This window comes from Bombus flavifrons, chromosome 1 (assembly GCF_040668555.2).
Source record: "Bombus flavifrons isolate JBK064 chromosome 1, iyBomFlav1_principal, whole genome shotgun sequence".
In the NCBI taxonomy this organism is placed as follows: domain Eukaryota; kingdom Metazoa; phylum Arthropoda; class Insecta; order Hymenoptera; family Apidae; genus Bombus; species Bombus flavifrons.
Genome location: NC_138442.1, coordinates 5,427,307 through 5,446,135, shown reverse-complemented (window position 1 = coordinate 5,446,135; position 18,829 = coordinate 5,427,307). Strand labels below are relative to the sequence as shown.

The window sequence follows — 18,829 nt, the reverse complement described above, 5'->3', positions numbered from 1 at the left end:
AATCAGTATTCTGATATCGTCGATCCATCGGGAGAGGTATCCTTCGAACGAAAACTAAATTTCATTCAACTTCGTTTACTCGCGTAGTAAACGTGTCCGTCAAGCGCAAATTAGATCTGCTGTTTATACCAGAGCCTGTACATTTTAACTTGTAACAGTATGAGCAAAACCTCTCTATCGGAATGGAAAGCGAGCTGTTCAGGCACGCGGCGGTTTACAGCTTGATCGAGTGGTGTTCATTCGCGCCTTAGGCTGCGTACAGACTGGCAAACAGGTCTTGCGCTCTATGCCTGGTAAAAGTTTGTTACCAAATGGTATCGACGTTTTGAAGAGTTATAAATTCTTTCTAGGAAATCGGAATTTGAGAAAATTCTAAAAATCAAAATAAATAATCTAAAATTCGAAATATTCGAAAGTGTAGGTACCATAATTCCAGTTTTAAAGGGAAAAAAGGAATAAATAGTCTAAAGATCCAAAAGCTCGAAAAATCCAAAATCGAAGAAAGTCAAAGTACATAATCCTAGAGTGAAATATTTCGAAGATATCAGGATTCAAGAATCCAGGAGTCAAATAATCTAGAGATACATACAACTCTTTTCGTTCAGCATCTAAATAAATTACCGACCAAATTATCTGTCCGTATGTGTGTACGGTATCATGTCGCAGTATGTAGTTGATCTCTAATCGAAATGCTCTACGCGTGGATAATTTTTCGCTAGTTATCGCTCTGGAAATGCTTAATTACTGAGTCACCAGCGAGGTAACATTTTGCAATCTAAGATTATTGGAGTATCAGTTGCACATATTTCTACACAGCCTCTGATTTCAATTGTAGAAAACTACTATTCTACTTTTATACTATTATTATTATTATTATTATTTTTTTACTATTATTATTATTATTATTATTATTATTTTATACTATTATATACTTATTCTACTATTATGGAAAACTACTATATAAAATTCATTTCCTTTTAGATTTTCTAATATTTCGTCATCTCTAAAAGAACATGAAAGTTGGAAGTAGATAATTTTTAGTCCATTGAACGTTAAATTTAATCAGAAGCTTCTTCGGAATTTCAATTTCAAAATTTCCAAACACTTATCATTTCGGGATAGAATTAAGAATAATAGATAGAATTAGTACACGAATTAAGAAATTTTTAATCAATAGAAAAAAACTTTATCGTCAAACACTTCCTCAGACTTTCAGTCCTTTAGTCAGACACTTGTCATCCAGAAAATTGTACAAAATCCAACACACGTGCGACGTAAGATCTGTTTACATTGAACTGTTGATAGGTTAGAAATATGAACTTTACCAACTATATTTCGAGAAAGAAGTAACCGGTATCCGATTTTCCGGCATGTAGCCATGGGGAAACTAGAATCAGTAAAGAGCGAACCTGGAAGCCGACGTACAGCTCCATGGCTATCCTCGAAGCAAGTCAGAGAGCCGGTCAGAGGGAGAGGCCGCATTCCGATCCACGGAGAAAGCCTCTCGCGCATTTAACCACGAGATGACCGCCCAGAGGTCGCGTAAACGAGCTCCATGGACCCGTTAGTTCGATTCGTATTCGTGTATATCTAACCTAAAATTATTCCATTCCATTGGTTTTTTTCATTTATTTTCTTCAATAGATCATTGGTTGCCTATCCAAATTGCTTCTATGCAAGTTGAAATATTTATCTGAGGTACATTTAGGACGATTACTGTAATACTTCTGTGCTACATAGGACGATTATAATTTATAGTAATAGTGTACAGATAAGCATTCGTCACTAGGATGCAAAAGGTATTATCATATGAAAAAGCAAGCTGATTCTGACTGATGAAATAAAAGAAGATGAATCGTGAAATTAGATATATGTATTCTTATAGGTTTATTATTAGTATTATAATGTAGTTTTGTTGTTGTTATATTGTAGTTCATTATTGTAATTTAGTTTATGTTGTTATGATGTAGGGCATTGTATTGTGTTATACAGGAGAAGTGTGGGGTTAAGTGTGAATAGGTAGTGAAAAATATTTGACCGTTCAAGGCCACTAACCCCACTATTCGTCATAGTAGTTCTCTTATTGAAAGCTATATAACGTGTCAATCTCTCTCTGTTTATGCCGTATTCTTTTATATGGGCGCATTCATAAAAATACGAACTTGCATAACTATGCACAGTTCATTAATTAAGGATGAATATCCAATCAATCTTATTTCTTTTAATATCAAAAACCTCTAAAAATCAGATATCAAACAATAATCAATGTTTCAGTGCTTCAATGGTACAACGAAGGAAGACCAATCCCGAAACGACTGGTTCAGCCAGATCCCGTTGCTCCCACTTGCCGCAACGAAGACGCATTTGAATTCAAATCGGGGAAAGTAGGAGGTTGAAATGTTTGAGGACGTTCGGTACACCGTACACCTGCCACAAGGTGACTGCATTCCACAGCGAGGCGGAACGTAAGTAGCCGGGATCCGCGCTGGAATGTATGTCGGATTTGCTGGAATACTTCACGAGCCGCTAGCAATACGTTGGCCAATTATATGTATCGCACGCGGCGCGGCCGCGTGCGCATATCGTTTGTTTTTGCCCAGGTCGGCCTACTTGCGTCGCGTATGATTAACTCGCGCGATTCAGTCTCTGGTACGCTCTTGCTATCCGTGAAATTGACCATTGCTGGTCAGGTGAAATTTTCGATACATCTTCGCGCAACGAACACTACCGTCATTTCTCTTCTTCGCTCTTTTGGTCTGTCTTGGTTTCTGTTCCTGGCACAGAAATAGGTTAGCTTCTTTCTTTTAAGGTTATAATTGTAACATTTTGTTATTAGATAGTGATATTATATTTTTCATTACCTTATCATGTACAGTTGGACTTCTTTTTATTTGTGATCTTCCAGGATTCTACTGTTATTTTAGTGACTTTCTATACTCTTTATGTTCTTTTAACTACCCTTTTTAGTTCTCTCTACTGTTGGTGCATTATAAGCCACACTGCATTCTTCAATATTTTCTCTTTCTTTCATACTGTTAAATCTATGGTCTCATTAACTACTAAATCTCCTATATAGCATAAACTAATTTCATATTATTCTAGCTTAAAAATTAATCTATATAAAATATTTCTATGTTTTTCAGTTCAATAATCACTTATTAATATAAAATATTTTAATGTTCCATAGTCTAGCAATTTCTTCCTAATGATAATAATAATGGTTTAATAATGGTTTCACCATTTATGAATTAAATTAATGAATCAAGGTCATCAAGGATCAATGCTATAAAATTCCTCCAATTTTATAAGCCTAATAAACTAATCTTATAGATGAATTTTTTTGTTATTAATTCTAGCTCAGACTGTCACCACCTCACCGCAAAAAGTCCGATACGCGTGACGCTATATAACTTCGCATATCCAACGATCACCCATCGGGATCTCGTAAGAATTTTCTTACAAAAGCCCGTGTACTCAATAATAGGCACAACACGAGTACCGGAGGCGCGATTGAATACTGAATTCTTTGCATTCGCGTTCCTCGTAGCCGGATAAGAGGGTTCCTTTGTTTCGTGACATCAATGTTTGCTCGTTGATTCTCTCTATTTGGAACATTATTTGGACGTATCTACAAAGTGTCCAGTATCCAGAATGGCCGAAGATACGATGGATAGAGGCGGCTAGAGAAGAATGCGTTCTCTTTCCACGCCGATCGGCGTGATTCGCGCATGAATCAGATTCCATGTAACGGGAAAACGAGATTTCATTCAGTCCCGTGATTTAAATGAGACGAAACGCACAAGGAGCGGTCAAAATTCGTTCTGGATAGCAAAGACTTTGCCGAGTTTTACCTGAAATAATGTATCCAATCCTCAATATAATCTTTATCTTTTTTACACTTAACATTGTTACACTGTGCAGTATTATATTGGATTATCAAGATAAGTCTTGAAGCTTTTCTAGTATAAATTATACTTTATTTGAACACTTTGTAATAATATAATTAAATCAAATATGCACCACTTTATTCAATAATATTCTGCCACCTATTGAATAGTTCCATTATGCCATTCATACAGAATTTTTCTTGTTTCTGAGCAAAAATGTGACCTCTGAAAGGTTTAAGACTTATCTGGCAATCCAATATTTAATACTGCCACGTTTAACGCTGCTGAGGTTTCCGGGTGAGAGCCGGGTGAAAAGATTCCCGTCGTCTCACCAACATTCTATATACATACATAGTTAACTTCAAGGGGTCAGGAAACGCATCAAACAGTGTTTAAGCAGTATTAAGTATAATACTACACAGTGTAACAATGTAGTAGTAACAAAGTGTGACAATTTAAACCGTGCAAAGAATATTAAAGCTTTCATCTTTTTTTTGCAAAATAGAGAAGTTATTCATCTGTTAAAAGTAAATTGGTTTCAGCTTATTTCAATGAGTTCAACATATTCGAAGTTAAGAATCGTTTAATATCAAATATAGTCAAATATTTAACATTACATAAGTTGGCGTGATAACATGTTACGGGGCGCTGTAAGGAACGCCTCCGCAGTCCACCATGAAGAAAAGGCAGAAGGACTCCATGATTCTGCCTGCAGAATACGTTTCCATGACAGTGTCGTCATTAAAACATCGACGAAGGCGCTAAGTGTATATGGAATGGCAAGCAGTTGCGTGTGCGCAGCTCAATATTATGGCCAGTGGGTCTGCCATTCCTTCCATGGCCATTCTTTCCTACATTCCACGGCGCACGAACACCTTGCACGCCTCGCATGTACTCGAGGTGCCTTTTTTGGTGGGTTTAAGTTAGGAGATAAGCAAAATGGAAATCTTGTATGTACAGGTGGTCGTTTAGGTTTACCTAGGTGGAGGGTATAAATAAAACATTAGTAGAGAGTTTTGGATTTACTGGAATTTATCAAAAGATAGTCAAGAATCTTAATTAATAATAAATATATGTTTGAAAAATAACAATAATATCATAATTTCTATCTATGAATAGAAAAAATTATGTTCGTATGTACCTATTACATTCTTATCTTTTTATTATTAAACAATGTTATTTTTATTTTAAAAAGTTAATAGGCCATTAGAAACGTGTGAATAATAATTAATAGCTTCTGTTTTCATAAAGTCTATTCATATAGACAAAATTATTGTATGCCTATTATTTTAAAACATAGACATCTTTTTATTATTACTACTAAAGAATGTTATCTGTAATGAAACAAATCAACTTGAAAACTCAAAATCATTGAAAATTCGAACAAATTTTATATACTACTGAAAATAGGACTGATGTAAAGATTTAAGGTTAGCTTTCATACCAAACTCGATGACTGGGGTCATAGGTGAATGTGCTGAAAGAAACACTCGTGTATCGCAAATAGATCCACGGAAACAATACAATGGCAAAGTTCCATAACATGGCATTATGGCCCGTGTTACGCGTCCGAGGAGGATTCCGTAAAAAGAAGCATCTACGCGAGAATGCGTTCTCCTTCAAGCACATACAGTTGCTACGAGTCACTTATGTGTTATAGTTGCGCAATCTCGGCCTAGTTTATACACTATATAACTCTATAATTTTAAAAATAGAGTTTGTGTTTGTGGAAATATGTAGTTTAATGAGAATGTAGATTAATTCTAATTAGTCCCACTATACGAATCAATCAATCAATCAATTGCAATATTTTAATCATTTTTATGTGAAATAACTAAACATTATTTTTTACTATTTTGTTTTATATTGTTTAAAAATTATAAAGGATATTTAAAATTCGATTAATATTTTTGATAGTTTGTTAGGAGTTTTATTGTTTATAAATTTAATTGAAATGTTTGTCATTTGTTTTGAAATGTTTTTTATTGTAAATAATTAATTATACATGTTTATATTTTTTACCAATATTAGCAACCAGCGAAGTGTACAATGAATGCAAGAAAAATGCTTCTCGAGAAACGTCCGTACGTCAATTTGCGTAATTGTCCAGTAAAACTGTTCCAAACACGCGATTTACAACGAGGATTTCACTTCAAGCATTTTAAAGCATGGATAGTAGAATCACATAAAACGAAAGAAAAAATACTTTTTAAAATTATTATGGACCTGCGTTTCAGTCTTCGTCAAAAAAACAAACTGTTAAAAATAAAAAAGTAATAATCCAAAAACACATAGATACCACTTTAGCCTATCTGAATATTAAAACTCTCTTATCACTCTTTAAATTAAATTGAAGATTTTTTCCACTATTTGCTAATACCCAAATATCAAATAACATAAAATTACACCTGTTTCAACACTAGAGCAAATTAAGTCAACGTTACAAAACCCAACTAAAACAATTTATCATACAATTCTCTATAGATCCCCAGCAGGTCACGAAATCTCCCAAGCAGTTTCATAATTTCGTGTACCTGTTGTTCCTCGGGATTACCATGACATAATCGTATAGTTTCATTTGGGCACGCACCTGTTTGAAACCTTCGATTACGTCGATATGCGGGACATGGATAATAGATGTACGCCATATGCTAATAATCTTTCGCAACATGAGGATCCTTGATCGGAAACGTGTACGTTAGTAGATAATAAATTGGCGTGGCTCGTTCTTCCGACGATTCCTCATAAACCAGAGATCTCTCTCGCGTGAAATAAGAGAAAGCTAAAGAAAGAAAGATAGAGAGAGAAACGTTTTATGAGTGTAACAAGTAGACGAGATAGTGGCATAACAACAGACGTTTGGTGCAGCCGAGAGAAACCACTTTCGCTCTTTTCACTGCTCAACCGTGCGTTTTCATTTTTCCCCTTCTAATCGGATGACAAGCACAGTGCAGTTTTGTCTACTTAAACTTCATGCTCAATGAAACAATAACGAGTAACTATTTGCTATACAAATATATATAACATATATATACAACAATATACCACAAGTTAATAGTTGTGCAAGCATTTTGTCCATACTGACAATCATCCTAATTAGGGAAATATTTGGGTTCTGTTTTGGTTTTAAAACGACATTTGTTTTTAGAGACAGAAACATAAAGAAATATGCATCGATATTGTTACTTGTTGTTCCATGTTCCAAACAGTATCTAAGAAGTATGTATCAAAGTATCAACTTGTAGAAATATTTTCTTCACATTGGTGCGACATAATTAAAGGAACACGTTTTTTATTTTGGTTTCAAAGCCATTTCTGTTCTTAGGAGTAGGAGCGTGAGAAACATGGAGAAATACTGGACAACAACCATTAACTTTTTCAACAGACATCAATATAATATCAATACAAAATTTGTCATTGTTGCTTCAATAATGATACAGCTTTAAATTTTGCCGTTGGTAAAATGGTTCATCATACTGATTTCTATCGGCTGCTTCGATTGTAGGTTATCCCACATTTTGCTCCGGTGCAACGATCCTCGAACGAGACATTTACGACTTTTCCGAATATCGCTTCGCTTATGGTCGATCTTACCTTTAGGTTGGAGGAGTAGAAAGCGAGTTTTCATGCGTTAAAGATGGTTGAATTAATTCGGCTGATTATTGTTTAAGTGGTAGAGAAAGATGTATTTAGTTGTAACATACATTCTCCCTGTTTTCTCCCTCTTTGGCAGTGTATATTTTTAAAGACGAGTATTTGCCATGATCTAGTGCTTAAACATATACATTTTGAACTGAACTTATAAATTTTAATTAGAAAGTTGAGAACATTATTTTTAATTTTATTTATTATTTATAACCTTACTATTTATACTCTATTCTTATTTATTTATTATTTATTTGTGATTCAATGTTAATAGAAAGATCAAAATGACAGAAAATGACAAATAGATTTAGCATAAAGAAATGTAAAAAATGAAGGAAATATCGGGTAAAATCAAATCGTACAACAACATAATTGCTTAATTAGTCTTCGTCTCAATTTATTTTCCAAATACTTTTCAGATTGTCTACATCTCGGCTCGAACGCTCTTCATTTGTACTTGCAGCGTAACGCCATGCAGTCGCATCACGGTTAAATACTATTTACTTTGTAGAGTTGACCAACTTTTTTCTTTTGAACTATTATCTAAAAAAAGTTGGTCAAGACAAGACGATCGAATCTCGAACAAGAACACAGCGCCCGTGTGAACTGTCGTTTACGCAGCGGGAATGGCAATGGTAATAAAATATAACGTTATCATCATCGTTATTATTATCGAATACACCGGGGTATTAAAAATAGAAGGAGAAGCGCGATCGTCGCGATTGTTCGGTTTTCACGAGCGATCATTTCGGAAGTACGTTCATTATGTACACGAGTATATTAAATCGTTTATCTGAGTCTCGAGTGCTGGAAACATAGCGAATCTTACGTCGGTTTTAGGAACTCTTGTATTTTATCGCGTTAGTCCATATTTTTCGCGTTGTTCATCGGTTCGAGACTCGCACGAATTTCTTCTTCACATCAACTGGCAGTGAAGTAAAAGTATTTCCCTCAATGGACAATACATTGATATCGACGTAAAGATGATTTGAAACTCTTCAGGGGATCATCAGGACACAATACACTTGTCTGCATCCCTATGCGCTTGATTCGGCATTGAAGACGTCGGTGTACGTTTCCTCGCGCATGCCACTGCGTCGTTGGGCACGTAAGAAATCCTGACACCGCCGTATGCTCTTCTCGGTGGCAAGGCGTAGGCAGCAGCTTCATCGGAACTGCTTGAGGAGCTGCAGGTAGAACAGCAAGACTCCACGTCGTCGTCGTCGCCCTCTATCCTTGATTTTGAGCTCCCAGCGACACCTGGAATATGTTTTGGAATTATAGTAAATATATTAGTCAGGGAAAGGGTAATAGTTATTGTCAATACAGAGACTATAATGGGCATTTTTAATACAATAGATATAGCACATATTCTTTACAAGGCAAAAATAGTTGGTATAATAATTGGTGCTATAAAGGCAATATACACAGTGGAAGTATTCAGTACATTCTATGCAGCAAACATATCAAATATATTAAATATAAAAAATATAACAGAGAACGTAAACACAACAGAGAATTTATACTTCCTATTCTCTATAAATAGCAAATATAGCAGAAATAATGAGTATGTTCACTACAGTACAACAGACATCAACCTCAAAATACAAAGAGATCTAGTAAAAATCATATATATAAATTTGTTTTAAAACTTCAGTGCTCACTAGACTCAAATCCAACCCTAAAAGACTCAACACCACACCCATATTTTTATAGCTTTGAAGATCCCTTTTTTCAGGAAGATGGGCGATTCTCCGAAAGAACCGTGTTATCTTATGCAAAGCGGGAAAGTTTACGCACCCCAGGCGGACGTGCTAGCGACTTCCTCCGGCTGCAGGCTTCTCGATCGAGACACATTCGTTCTTGGCAGCGACGCTGGGGGAGGAGAGGGTGATGAGGATGAATTCCTATCATTGTTGGGAGATAGGGTGACGCGCGACGATCCTGCAGCATGGTCGTTCACGTCCAAGTCGCCTTGGAACCGCACGCGCCGCGACGTCGGCGTCGGAGGGTCCGTTTGGCTGACGACGAGGGTCGTCGGCGACGTCGCCGATTCCAACACGATCCCGGGAATCGCGGTTGCGACGACTCCGGTCGATGTGGACGTTGACGCCGACGCCGACGCTCCAGACGGAGGCCGGGGAGGTGGAGGCAGCTCTGGCATGCTCGACGCGTGGGAAGGAGCACAATTTTGAATGCATCTCAATGGCTCGCGGTCTCTTGCCTGCATTAACCTACGAACAGAAGATTTATGATAGCTAATTGGACTGATATGGTTGCTCAGATTGTCTCATTAGTCATGTTGCAATGCAATTACAGCTGGAGATTGCATGATTAGATAATTACTTTCGTGGAGAAATTTGTATTTTAAAATAATATGCATATGATGGGTAATTTTATGCAGGGTGCGTAATTTGAGAGACAGGTGGATTCGTTAGGAAAAAAGTGGATGCAATGATAGATGATGGAAGATAAGGCAGAGCATCGCCTACCGATTGGCAACCTATCATGCATATCTAAATGTCTGTTTTCTTTTCAACTTTTTAGAAACATTTAGATAAATTATAAACCAATTGAATACAATAAATTGGAATTTCATTATTTAGTTGTACAATTGCTTGAAATATGGTAAATAATATGTAGATAGAAATATTTGTGTTTTAAAGTTAATAGTAATGTCAGGATTGCATGTTGATTCATAGAGAAATTAGGTTGTCGAAAAATTAATTTACCTTCCCAATTCGTTGCGGCTTTCCTCTGGATGTGAACTACGTTCCTGGAGGAGTCTCTCAAGATTCCTCTCGAGCAACACTCGGTCAAGGCCACTCGGTTTGGAACCGCTTGAAGGGAATCCTTCAGTAGGGAATTCAGGACTCAAAGTGCTTTGCGTAGGTGTTGTCGCTAGGGAAGCAGACGTTTGATGATGCTTCCTATTCATTCGAGGCGAGTTACGAGGTGAACAGAGGGTGTGTCTGGATCCAGGCGGTGGTGGAGGCGGCGGAGGTGGTGGTGGGCTAGAGGAACCTTCGCTTGGTGGCGGTGGTCTCCGACCAGTTCTGTAAATCAGGTCAATTTCAAAGTGAATTTAAGCAATTAAATTTTATCTTGTTAGAATGTTGTTTCTAAAGAGATAATGTACGAATGAAATGAAAAATTGCCAACGTAGAAAATATTACTATTATTAATTATATTATTATTAATAATATTATTATTAACAATGTTCTTTAATTATTATTTAAAATGGCAATTTTAATAGAAGGAAAAACTCTTGAATCTTCAAGTTTTGTTTGACTGTTTTATCTTACCGGAATACCGTAAATAATATAAACTTAATAACATATATACTAAAGTTGAGTTCTACGTTATTAAAACATAAATCATATATAAATACATATTCGGAATTATTGACCTTTAACCAACAAATGAGTATAGCGACTAAATTAAACTCAATGTATGTAAGCTTTTATAATTACACTTCCTTCTTAAAAATTCTTCATTTCTTTCTTAACTACATGAGAGTCAGAACAATGACTACCTAAGGAAGGAAGGTGGTGGTGGTGGCGGTCCAGCAGAAGAATCGCTCGGTGTTGTCGGGGGTTCTCCCTTGCTACAGGCTATGCTGCAATAAATAGCACCTCTTCGCGGAAGAAACGGCCGTCCGAGAAGGGACGTACGGCAAGTTGCGCAACAGAAGCAAGCTTCAGTCGCGTGCCAGTGCTGACCCTCATGTGACATTTGTCCTTGATCCACGCCGATCGGTTCACCACAGCTGTCACAGTACTCGGCGAACGAAGCATCGAAACATCGGAGACAGTAAGGTCTACCTTCCCTCATCACGTACCTCTGACCACCAAGCTAAAATCAAAATTTTATAAAAATCATTGTGTGAGGAAAGTTTGATTTGTGACTTTATTTGAACACTTCATATGATAGAATTTATATAATTTTTAGAATGGTTAGTAGGGGAAAAATAGATGAATAATGGCAATCTTCTTTACAATCACCTTGATTAATAATCAACGGAATTCAGTTCAGTCTATAATATCTATGTATATCTGTATTTCTATGTATGTCTATTCAATCATATCTTACGTTCATCCAATATAACCTAAAGTTTAAATAGAGCAAAAAATCAAATCTATTACTGTCATAAGGACTCATCAATAGTAGAATAAATCGATTTTCTGAATCAGGAGCATTCAATGTCATCCATCATCCCATTCATCAATCGGATCGCCTGCAAAGGTCACTTTTATCATCACGCAGATTCTGTTCATCCCATTAATCCACTCCATGGGCCAATGCATCGTTACAAACGTGCACTTTGTCTCGGATTATCGGAAGATCCCCAGAGAGCGGAAACGTCGGCATACGGCTCCCGATCGTAATCCAAATTCCATCGTTTATTATCGAGCTGGTTCGGCCGATAAGAAGCTTTGTCCAGCATATAGCCGACTGTTCGTGACATTTATCGACACCTAGATTCAATGAATTATCGCGTTGCATGCCGTGGACAGTCGTCACGGGAATATAAAGGGGACAGGACTGAGGCTGACAGCTAAATCGTCCCAACGCTCCGGACTAAATGACTCTCGACGGACGTGCTCGTCTGGCGTAAATAATTGTCACGCCGCAAAAAGCACCAACAAACAAACCTGCTGCCCTCTGTATCGCCCGATACAACTACGAATACTGCTATTAGACTTTTTTTGTCGAATTACCCTAGGGTATACCATCTGTGTTTCGCTTCCAATGCTATTACTAAATGTACAGTGACTACGAAAAGTATTTGCATACTCTCTTATTTTTCAATAAAGCGTTTTTTATCAGTACCCTCTTGCATAATTAAACTAATAAATTGTAATATATAATATTATGGTAATAAATATTTTATCACAATAGTTTAGCAATAAACCTTCATAAGCAATTTTTACAAATTCAAAATTAATTTTCTCCATTCTGATTACCTTATTTAACAAAAACTTATGTAATTGTAAGCGAGAACTTTATAACATAGAATTTCTAACTTGCCAATTTACCAAATTAATATACAACAAGATCCAAATTCTATATTTTATTTTCATAGTCTCCAATTCTTATTGTATTTTATTAAAGATACCTAATTAATTAGTATGTAACTCCTATAATAAATACAACAATGTGCGAATACTTTCTATGGCCATTGTATTTGTGCATTGTTGGTGTATTGAGTAAAATACTAGTTTCTTTATAATTAATACATTCTCTATGATAAGGTTACATTATGTACGGGTATTAAGTGCGATTTGATCTGACGGTGAGGAATTAAGTAGACGCGTGTGTATTGGTCGACAGGGAATCTCGATTAATCGTCACGATAAGTGAGAGAAGTTGATCCGCGTCGGATGCAGATCAAAGGAACGATGATAAATTGTGAACCCAGGTTTGTCTTTTTTGATTACGTTAGCGTTCCGTGCTAACCTTTTCGATTTATTTTCAATAAGAAGCTATTTTTAGATACTCCTTTTTGGTGTGAGCCAAAGTCATGATTCTAACAAAAAATCAAATAAAAATAAGAAATGCTAATTGAAAAATGATACAGAAAAGTAGAAATGAAGTTGATCATCTTGTAGTTTGTACACGAAGTGACCGGTGTTGGAACAGTGACGTTGAAATGCAGATATTCGTTTTTATACATATATATATATACATAATTCATGACTTTCGCTTAGTATTCATGAAGAGTCAGTAACATCAATGACTCTGTACTTGAAGTTTCTGAATCGAAAGAAAATCATATAACTGACCTTAAATAGCAAGAAACGTCCAATAGGTCTCAATCTATTTCCATACTCTTATCCTATTATTTTAATGTGGGTAACTATTCGCATAAATAATCCACTAATAAATACTTATCACCAATTATAAAAAATTCCTACCTGTATTATATTCCAAATACAACAATGATCTCGAACATCCTTGAGCATAAATCTATATATATCTAACTGCGTATATTAATAGATGTCACATTATGAGTTGTACTAAGCCGGTTAGAACTGAAGACCTGATTAGATCTTAACTCGTCCGAATCTAACTTGCAATATAAATAAATCTATCATTAAGTATCTAAACACAACATAAAACTACAAAAAGAAACGAATTTCAGTACACCTACTTCAGATCCTAAACATGACCTTGTATCGTTAAAACTCTCTTAGCTATTCTAAATCTTTCAGTGAAAGGAAAATGTTAATCGATTTCCTTCTACCTACGTCTTCTCGTACCATCCAAAAAGGGGTCAAGCATTAAAACCAACATTCACCCACCATATATTAAACTATCTTCCTACTCGTTCGACCTTTACCTGGCGATCGCACTCGAGGCACGCGAAGTGCCTCATATGCCACGCCCTCCCCTCCGCCTCGGTGCATTCGTCGGCAAGTATAATCTCGTCGCAGGCGCAGCACCTCGGTTTCAGCGTTTCCGCGTGATGCCGGCCGCAGTATAACCTGCCGTCCCTCCAGAAGTATATCAGGTCGACGAGCAGCTGCCTGCACACGCAGCAGACGAAGCAGGCCGGATGCCAGAGGGCGGACGGACCGGCGCGGCTCGCAGCCACCGCCATCTCGCCGGCCGCGATCGGCCTGGTACATTCGCGGCATCCGGCGCCGTGGGGCCTGTCCAGCTGGCTCGCGTGTCCCCGTCCAAGCGCCTCGCGTTTCCGTTGCGCGGCAAATACCCTAAGCTCCCGCTTCTCCTCCTCGCTCAGGCCGCTGCAGTACCGCGCTTCGTTGTCGTGCGGTGGGAGCTGCTGTAGCAGCTGCTTAACCCGCTCCCGCTCGCCGGCGCTGCCCGCGTACGGGATCTTGTCTTCCGGTAGCGCGCTGAAGTACAGGTGTACCTGCGACACATGGTGCAAGGGAATGGTAATTAAGAGCGATTGGGACAGACGTGTTGTGAGATATCGGGATTTTACGCGTATCTTGATAATTGGTTTGATTGGTTTAAAGGAGCAAACAGGTTAGAATATAGTGTCTAGGGCAAAGAAGACATGATGAACTAAGAATGAAAAATCTTTGAATGGAAAACTTCTTTCAGTAGATTTAGTAACTAATTTAGCTTTTCATGATTGTTGATGATATAATATCTTGATATGTAGATATATGGTTCGGTTGGTGAAGAGGTTAAGAAACGAAGAGGTTAGAATATGGAGTCTTGTGCAAAAGGAATAAGGTGAATTGGAAAGCTGGATGGAGAATTTCTTTTGGTAGATTTAGTGATTAATTTAATTTCTTTTAGTTGTTTATTGATGCAATCAGTTTAAGTGCTCGGCTTTTTCGTATATTTGTTAGAAAATGAGGAGAATATTGTAAGTTGTAAAGAAATGGAAGAACATCATTTTGAAAGGTTAATAAGAGGTATGTTCTTTTTATGAAAGATGAAACATTATGTTCTATAATATTTGTTTCTTGTAATTGTTGTATGAATTTTATGTGTTTAACCAACGTGACATAATTTAAATTAATAATGATCCTTCTTTAGGAAAAGAACTAGAATTCAATTGATTAATGCACCTGTGGGATTGATCAATCAAGTTAGCTTCCATATCGATAACGTGATCAAGGAGTGTCAATCGATCGACGCCTCCTGGAAACGCTTTTTGATCAAACAGAACTTGATATGCTTCGATTTATTCGATATGGAATATCGAATATCTCTTTGATTTCTGTGACGGTGAATCTGATAAAGACGCACGTGCATAAATAATTTCGATGCTTGAGAATGATTGCTTCAAGAATTCGCCGTGTCCCACAATAAAAAGAAAGAACGTCCCACAATAAACGAATAGAACATGATCATGAAATTTCCTATATCGATTGCGTGGAAAATAAAAATAAAAGTTTGAATTACACAAGTAAATTTTTAATGGAAGGGTTAGCAAGTTTTACGAGATGAATCGAAGACCTTAAACGTTTTATGTATCGGCGATCACGATGGTCGATATTCATCATTCATGAATAATTCAGAAATGAAATGCTTACAGTTACACGGGACACGTGACGGACTCCTCCCTTGGACAAAACACTGGAATGGGTCTGCAGTGTTTTATTTCGCTTACGGGATCGACGTTTGACCCGAATCTTTTCTCATTTATATTTCATTTCTACTTCTAACTTTTTTATTATGTAAATAACTAATTGTAAGTAGGAGAAAAGAAGAAGAATAATATAGCAGTAAGCATTTGCGTATTTGCATTTGGAAAAGAATTTAATTGTAAAAGTTCTTGATATCCTAATCTCGCGAATTCAACATTTTCCAAACGAAACGTTGTATCTTTCAGATAACCTTAATACTCTTGAATAATATGTAAAACTGTTAAAGTTTCTCAAAATTCTAGGCGTCGCGGGTATCCTCTTTGTAACTGTCTCGATAAATCCTACGGAGAGAAAGTCAACCTTTATGTAAATCTAAAGTCACCACGTATGGCGCATGGAGTATCAAGGTGCGCCCATATAGCTAAGTTCTGTATGAGTTTTGTAACGTTCAAATCTTTGGGTGACCTTTTTAAAATTCTTTTGTTTCGTGAGCATAACATTCTCTTGTCATGATGTTCGTTATTTAGAATTGATATTTCACTTGAGATTTGTATTTTAATTATTTTCAAGAATATTTAAATTACCTAGGCTTCTAGAAATTAAAAATTACAAAACTTAAAGAGAGTGAAAATTAAAAATTAAGAAATTCTAAACAAAATCTAATCGCTTAGAACACATATGTATGTGTGTGTAAAGTATTGCAATGTGTAGATTATGCGACATACAGGGTGTCTCAATGTTTTGCGGCGAAATGTCAGTACATTCTATAGGTCAAAGTAAGAAAAATGTGTCATATAAATATATGTCTTTATTACTATTTACATCTAGCAATGGTCAGAAGGTATCATAATATTTCTACAACTCTAACTACAATTCTATTTCAAAATATTCATCATTTCGACAAAAAATTACTTTTTGAAGTTCTTGTTTATTACTGGTTGAAGTTGGGAAACGAAGAATTTCGTATATCTTTTTTTTTTTCTTTTTTTTTTTTGTTGTAATTTTTTGACAGTGCTTTCAATGACATATGTTTGCATGATATTTTGTTCTTATCTTGACATATAGGACGTACTGACAATGTTTGGCCGCAAATAACTCAGACATTGTATGTAAAAGATTTTACACAATAATTATTTTTATAGGTAGTGGAAACACAGATCACATCATGAACATCATGATCACATTACCGTAAATCTAATTTCTGCAACTTAACCTAAAAGAAAAATGGACATTTCAACCACCACATACAAGAATATATATTAGATATATCTTGAGTTAAAAATAAGCTCTAACGACCAGAGTACAAAGATAAAATCGAGGGACCATAGTTATGTCAGTATTCTAAGCATGTCGAATAAGTTATTTTCTTACTTGATCTGGCCTGAGGCCTGGCGGGACCCACGTGTACTCTTCGAGCGCGCATCCGCTGTCATCGTCGCTCTGCGAGTGCCTCTGATGATGCATCAGAGCCTCTTGAAGGGCGAGGCCTGGCGGAGCCGGTTGCACGGGACTCTTGAAAGGTTCCTGGTGAGAAGAACCAGCGGCCCCGCTCTGAAAAGCCATGGCCATGGCCATCGGCGGGCCAGGACCGAGGCCGAGTCCCGAGGGACCGCCCGCCTCCGTCGAGGTCCGTTGATGCTCCTCCCTGGGACACCTGCAGCTTCTGCACACCTTTCTGAAATCAGAATCGAGTGCTCTGGGTTAGAGAGGCTCAGGGTAGCGAAAACGAGGTCATTGGTTTTCTTTGCGTTTTGTTGCGTGCTTTAATCTTAAATAGGGTTGGGCGGTAATCGTAGTACAACCGGACAGGGGCTGATATTACATGAAAAAATAAGTTGGAAATATAGAATAAAATTTTTTCATATGACGCTTCGTTCCTGAGAAAATCAAGTTTGAAAATTTGTCAAATATACTTTAGCTTGGCTAAGTACAGACTAGGTACGAGTAATCAGCAGGATGTTATTATACACATGGAAACAGATCGAAAATGTAAAATAAATTTTTCCGCTGATAGCCTTGTTTGAACTGGCTCTAAAACATGAAGCATCATCTGAAAAATATTGTTCTACATTTTAGACTTACTTTCAAATGTAGTTTATATCCCTGTTGATTATTTTAAGAATACTTGTCAAATCTTCGAAGACGATTATCTCGAAAACGATGCTTCAGATGAAAAAATGTTATACCAAATTGTTTTCTTATTTTTTTATTTAAAATCACTCTCTGCTCGGTTGCACTACCATTAGTCCTACCCTGTATACTTTTATAGCTTTATTCTGTGTAAGGTTTCTAACCTAGCAAATTTATGTAGTTTATACTGTAAATTTATTTTAAATAAACTTTATTTTCATTCTATGAAATCATATTTTAGATTCATGAATTTTAGAAATTTCCTGATTTTGTTGCAGATTGACTTATTCGATATTTATGAAAGTTTATAAATTTGACCAACATAGGTAATTTAATATAATTTATGTATAAATTACAGAATAGTGTATTATTGATACTTTTTTACAGAGATTAATAATAAAGCATTGAAAATAGAACAATCTAACTGATTTCGGAGTATTTAAGAATTTCTAGTGGAATGATTATTCCAATTAATGAAGTAATGCTCTAATTGGCAAATTAACATAATGCTAAATATAAGTTAGGTTACGATTCCGCATACCTAAACAGAAAGTATAAATTATATGGTTCTTTGGATGGAAAGTTCGCTCATAAAGGCGACATATTAATTCAATTTTACAATTCGCAATGAAACCATACAAATCGGATTCATTGCATGTAATTGCTAGAAAAAATTCCGGTCATTCTAATTTGATTGGTGCAGAAACACTATCGTTGACCGTAAATTCAAAATCATTGACATTCTCTTATGCTGAAGAAATTAAATACTGTCTAAGTCTTCTAAAAGCAGAGTATTGAAATACTTCTAGTAATATGCCCTAAATTCCGGAACATTTCTGCACGAAGCTATAATGTGATGAACGCTTCAATCCACAAGAAATTATAAATAGATATCTATTAACATTGAAATATATTAACAAATGATATATACATGATTTTTTAAAACGAATAGCTTTAAATATAATCAATGCAATTAATCGAAATATGTTTAATTTAGAACTAATTAGTGTGTTAAATATGTTTCTACACGAGTACATTGCAACCAAGAATTCATAGTAGCACTACACATGTTGCATATAAACGCAGTAGCGT

General features: G+C 36.3%; 1 protein-coding gene and 3 long non-coding RNA genes across 8 annotated transcripts in view; 2 read left to right on the top strand and 2 right to left on the bottom strand.

The window, feature by feature from the left end:
* Positions 1-3,756: 3,756 nt before the first annotated feature.
* LOC138180385 (uncharacterized) lies at positions 3,757-5,761 on the bottom strand. Its single transcript, XR_011173288.1, has 4 exons — positions 5,332-5,761; positions 5,029-5,221; positions 4,505-4,865; positions 3,757-3,851 (listed from the first exon to the last, which is right to left on the bottom strand). It is a non-coding gene; the product is annotated as an uncharacterized LOC138180385 (long non-coding RNA).
* LOC138180388 (uncharacterized) lies at positions 4,689-8,006 on the top strand. The gene is made up of 3 exons (XR_011173290.1): positions 4,689-4,799; positions 5,919-6,882; positions 7,952-8,006. It is a non-coding gene; the product is annotated as an uncharacterized LOC138180388 (long non-coding RNA).
* The window catches only part of LOC138180311 (prickle planar cell polarity protein 3), a 115,272-nt gene continuing 104,327 nt past the window's right edge, over positions 7,885-18,829 (bottom strand). The window contains exons 2-7 of one of the 3 annotated variants that reach the window (XM_069114075.1): positions 16,979-17,282; positions 13,876-14,412; positions 11,073-11,387; positions 10,265-10,590; positions 9,333-9,766; positions 7,885-8,792 (exon numbers count right to left, since the gene is read on the bottom strand). In XM_069114075.1, coding sequence (XP_068970176.1) covers positions 8,542-8,792; positions 9,333-9,766; positions 10,265-10,590; positions 11,073-11,387; positions 13,876-14,412; positions 16,979-17,282 — 2,167 coding nt within the window. In that variant the 3' untranslated portion in view covers positions 7,885-8,541. Of the gene's footprint in view, positions 8,793-9,332; positions 9,767-10,264; positions 10,591-11,067; positions 11,388-13,875; positions 14,413-16,978; positions 17,283-18,829 lie in introns of all 3 variants that reach the window. The other 2 variants (XM_069114067.1, XM_069114084.1) reach the window with 2 other exon arrangements.
* On the top strand, positions 14,398-16,982 carry LOC138180332 (uncharacterized). 3 transcript variants are annotated; one of them, XR_011173264.1, is made up of 3 exons: positions 14,398-14,929; positions 15,054-15,445; positions 15,556-16,982. It is a non-coding gene; the product is annotated as an uncharacterized LOC138180332 (long non-coding RNA). The 3 variants fall into 3 exon arrangements; XR_011173263.1 differs by having other exon boundaries at positions 15,054-15,745; positions 15,910-16,982; XR_011173262.1 differs by having other exon boundaries at positions 15,054-16,014; positions 16,750-16,982.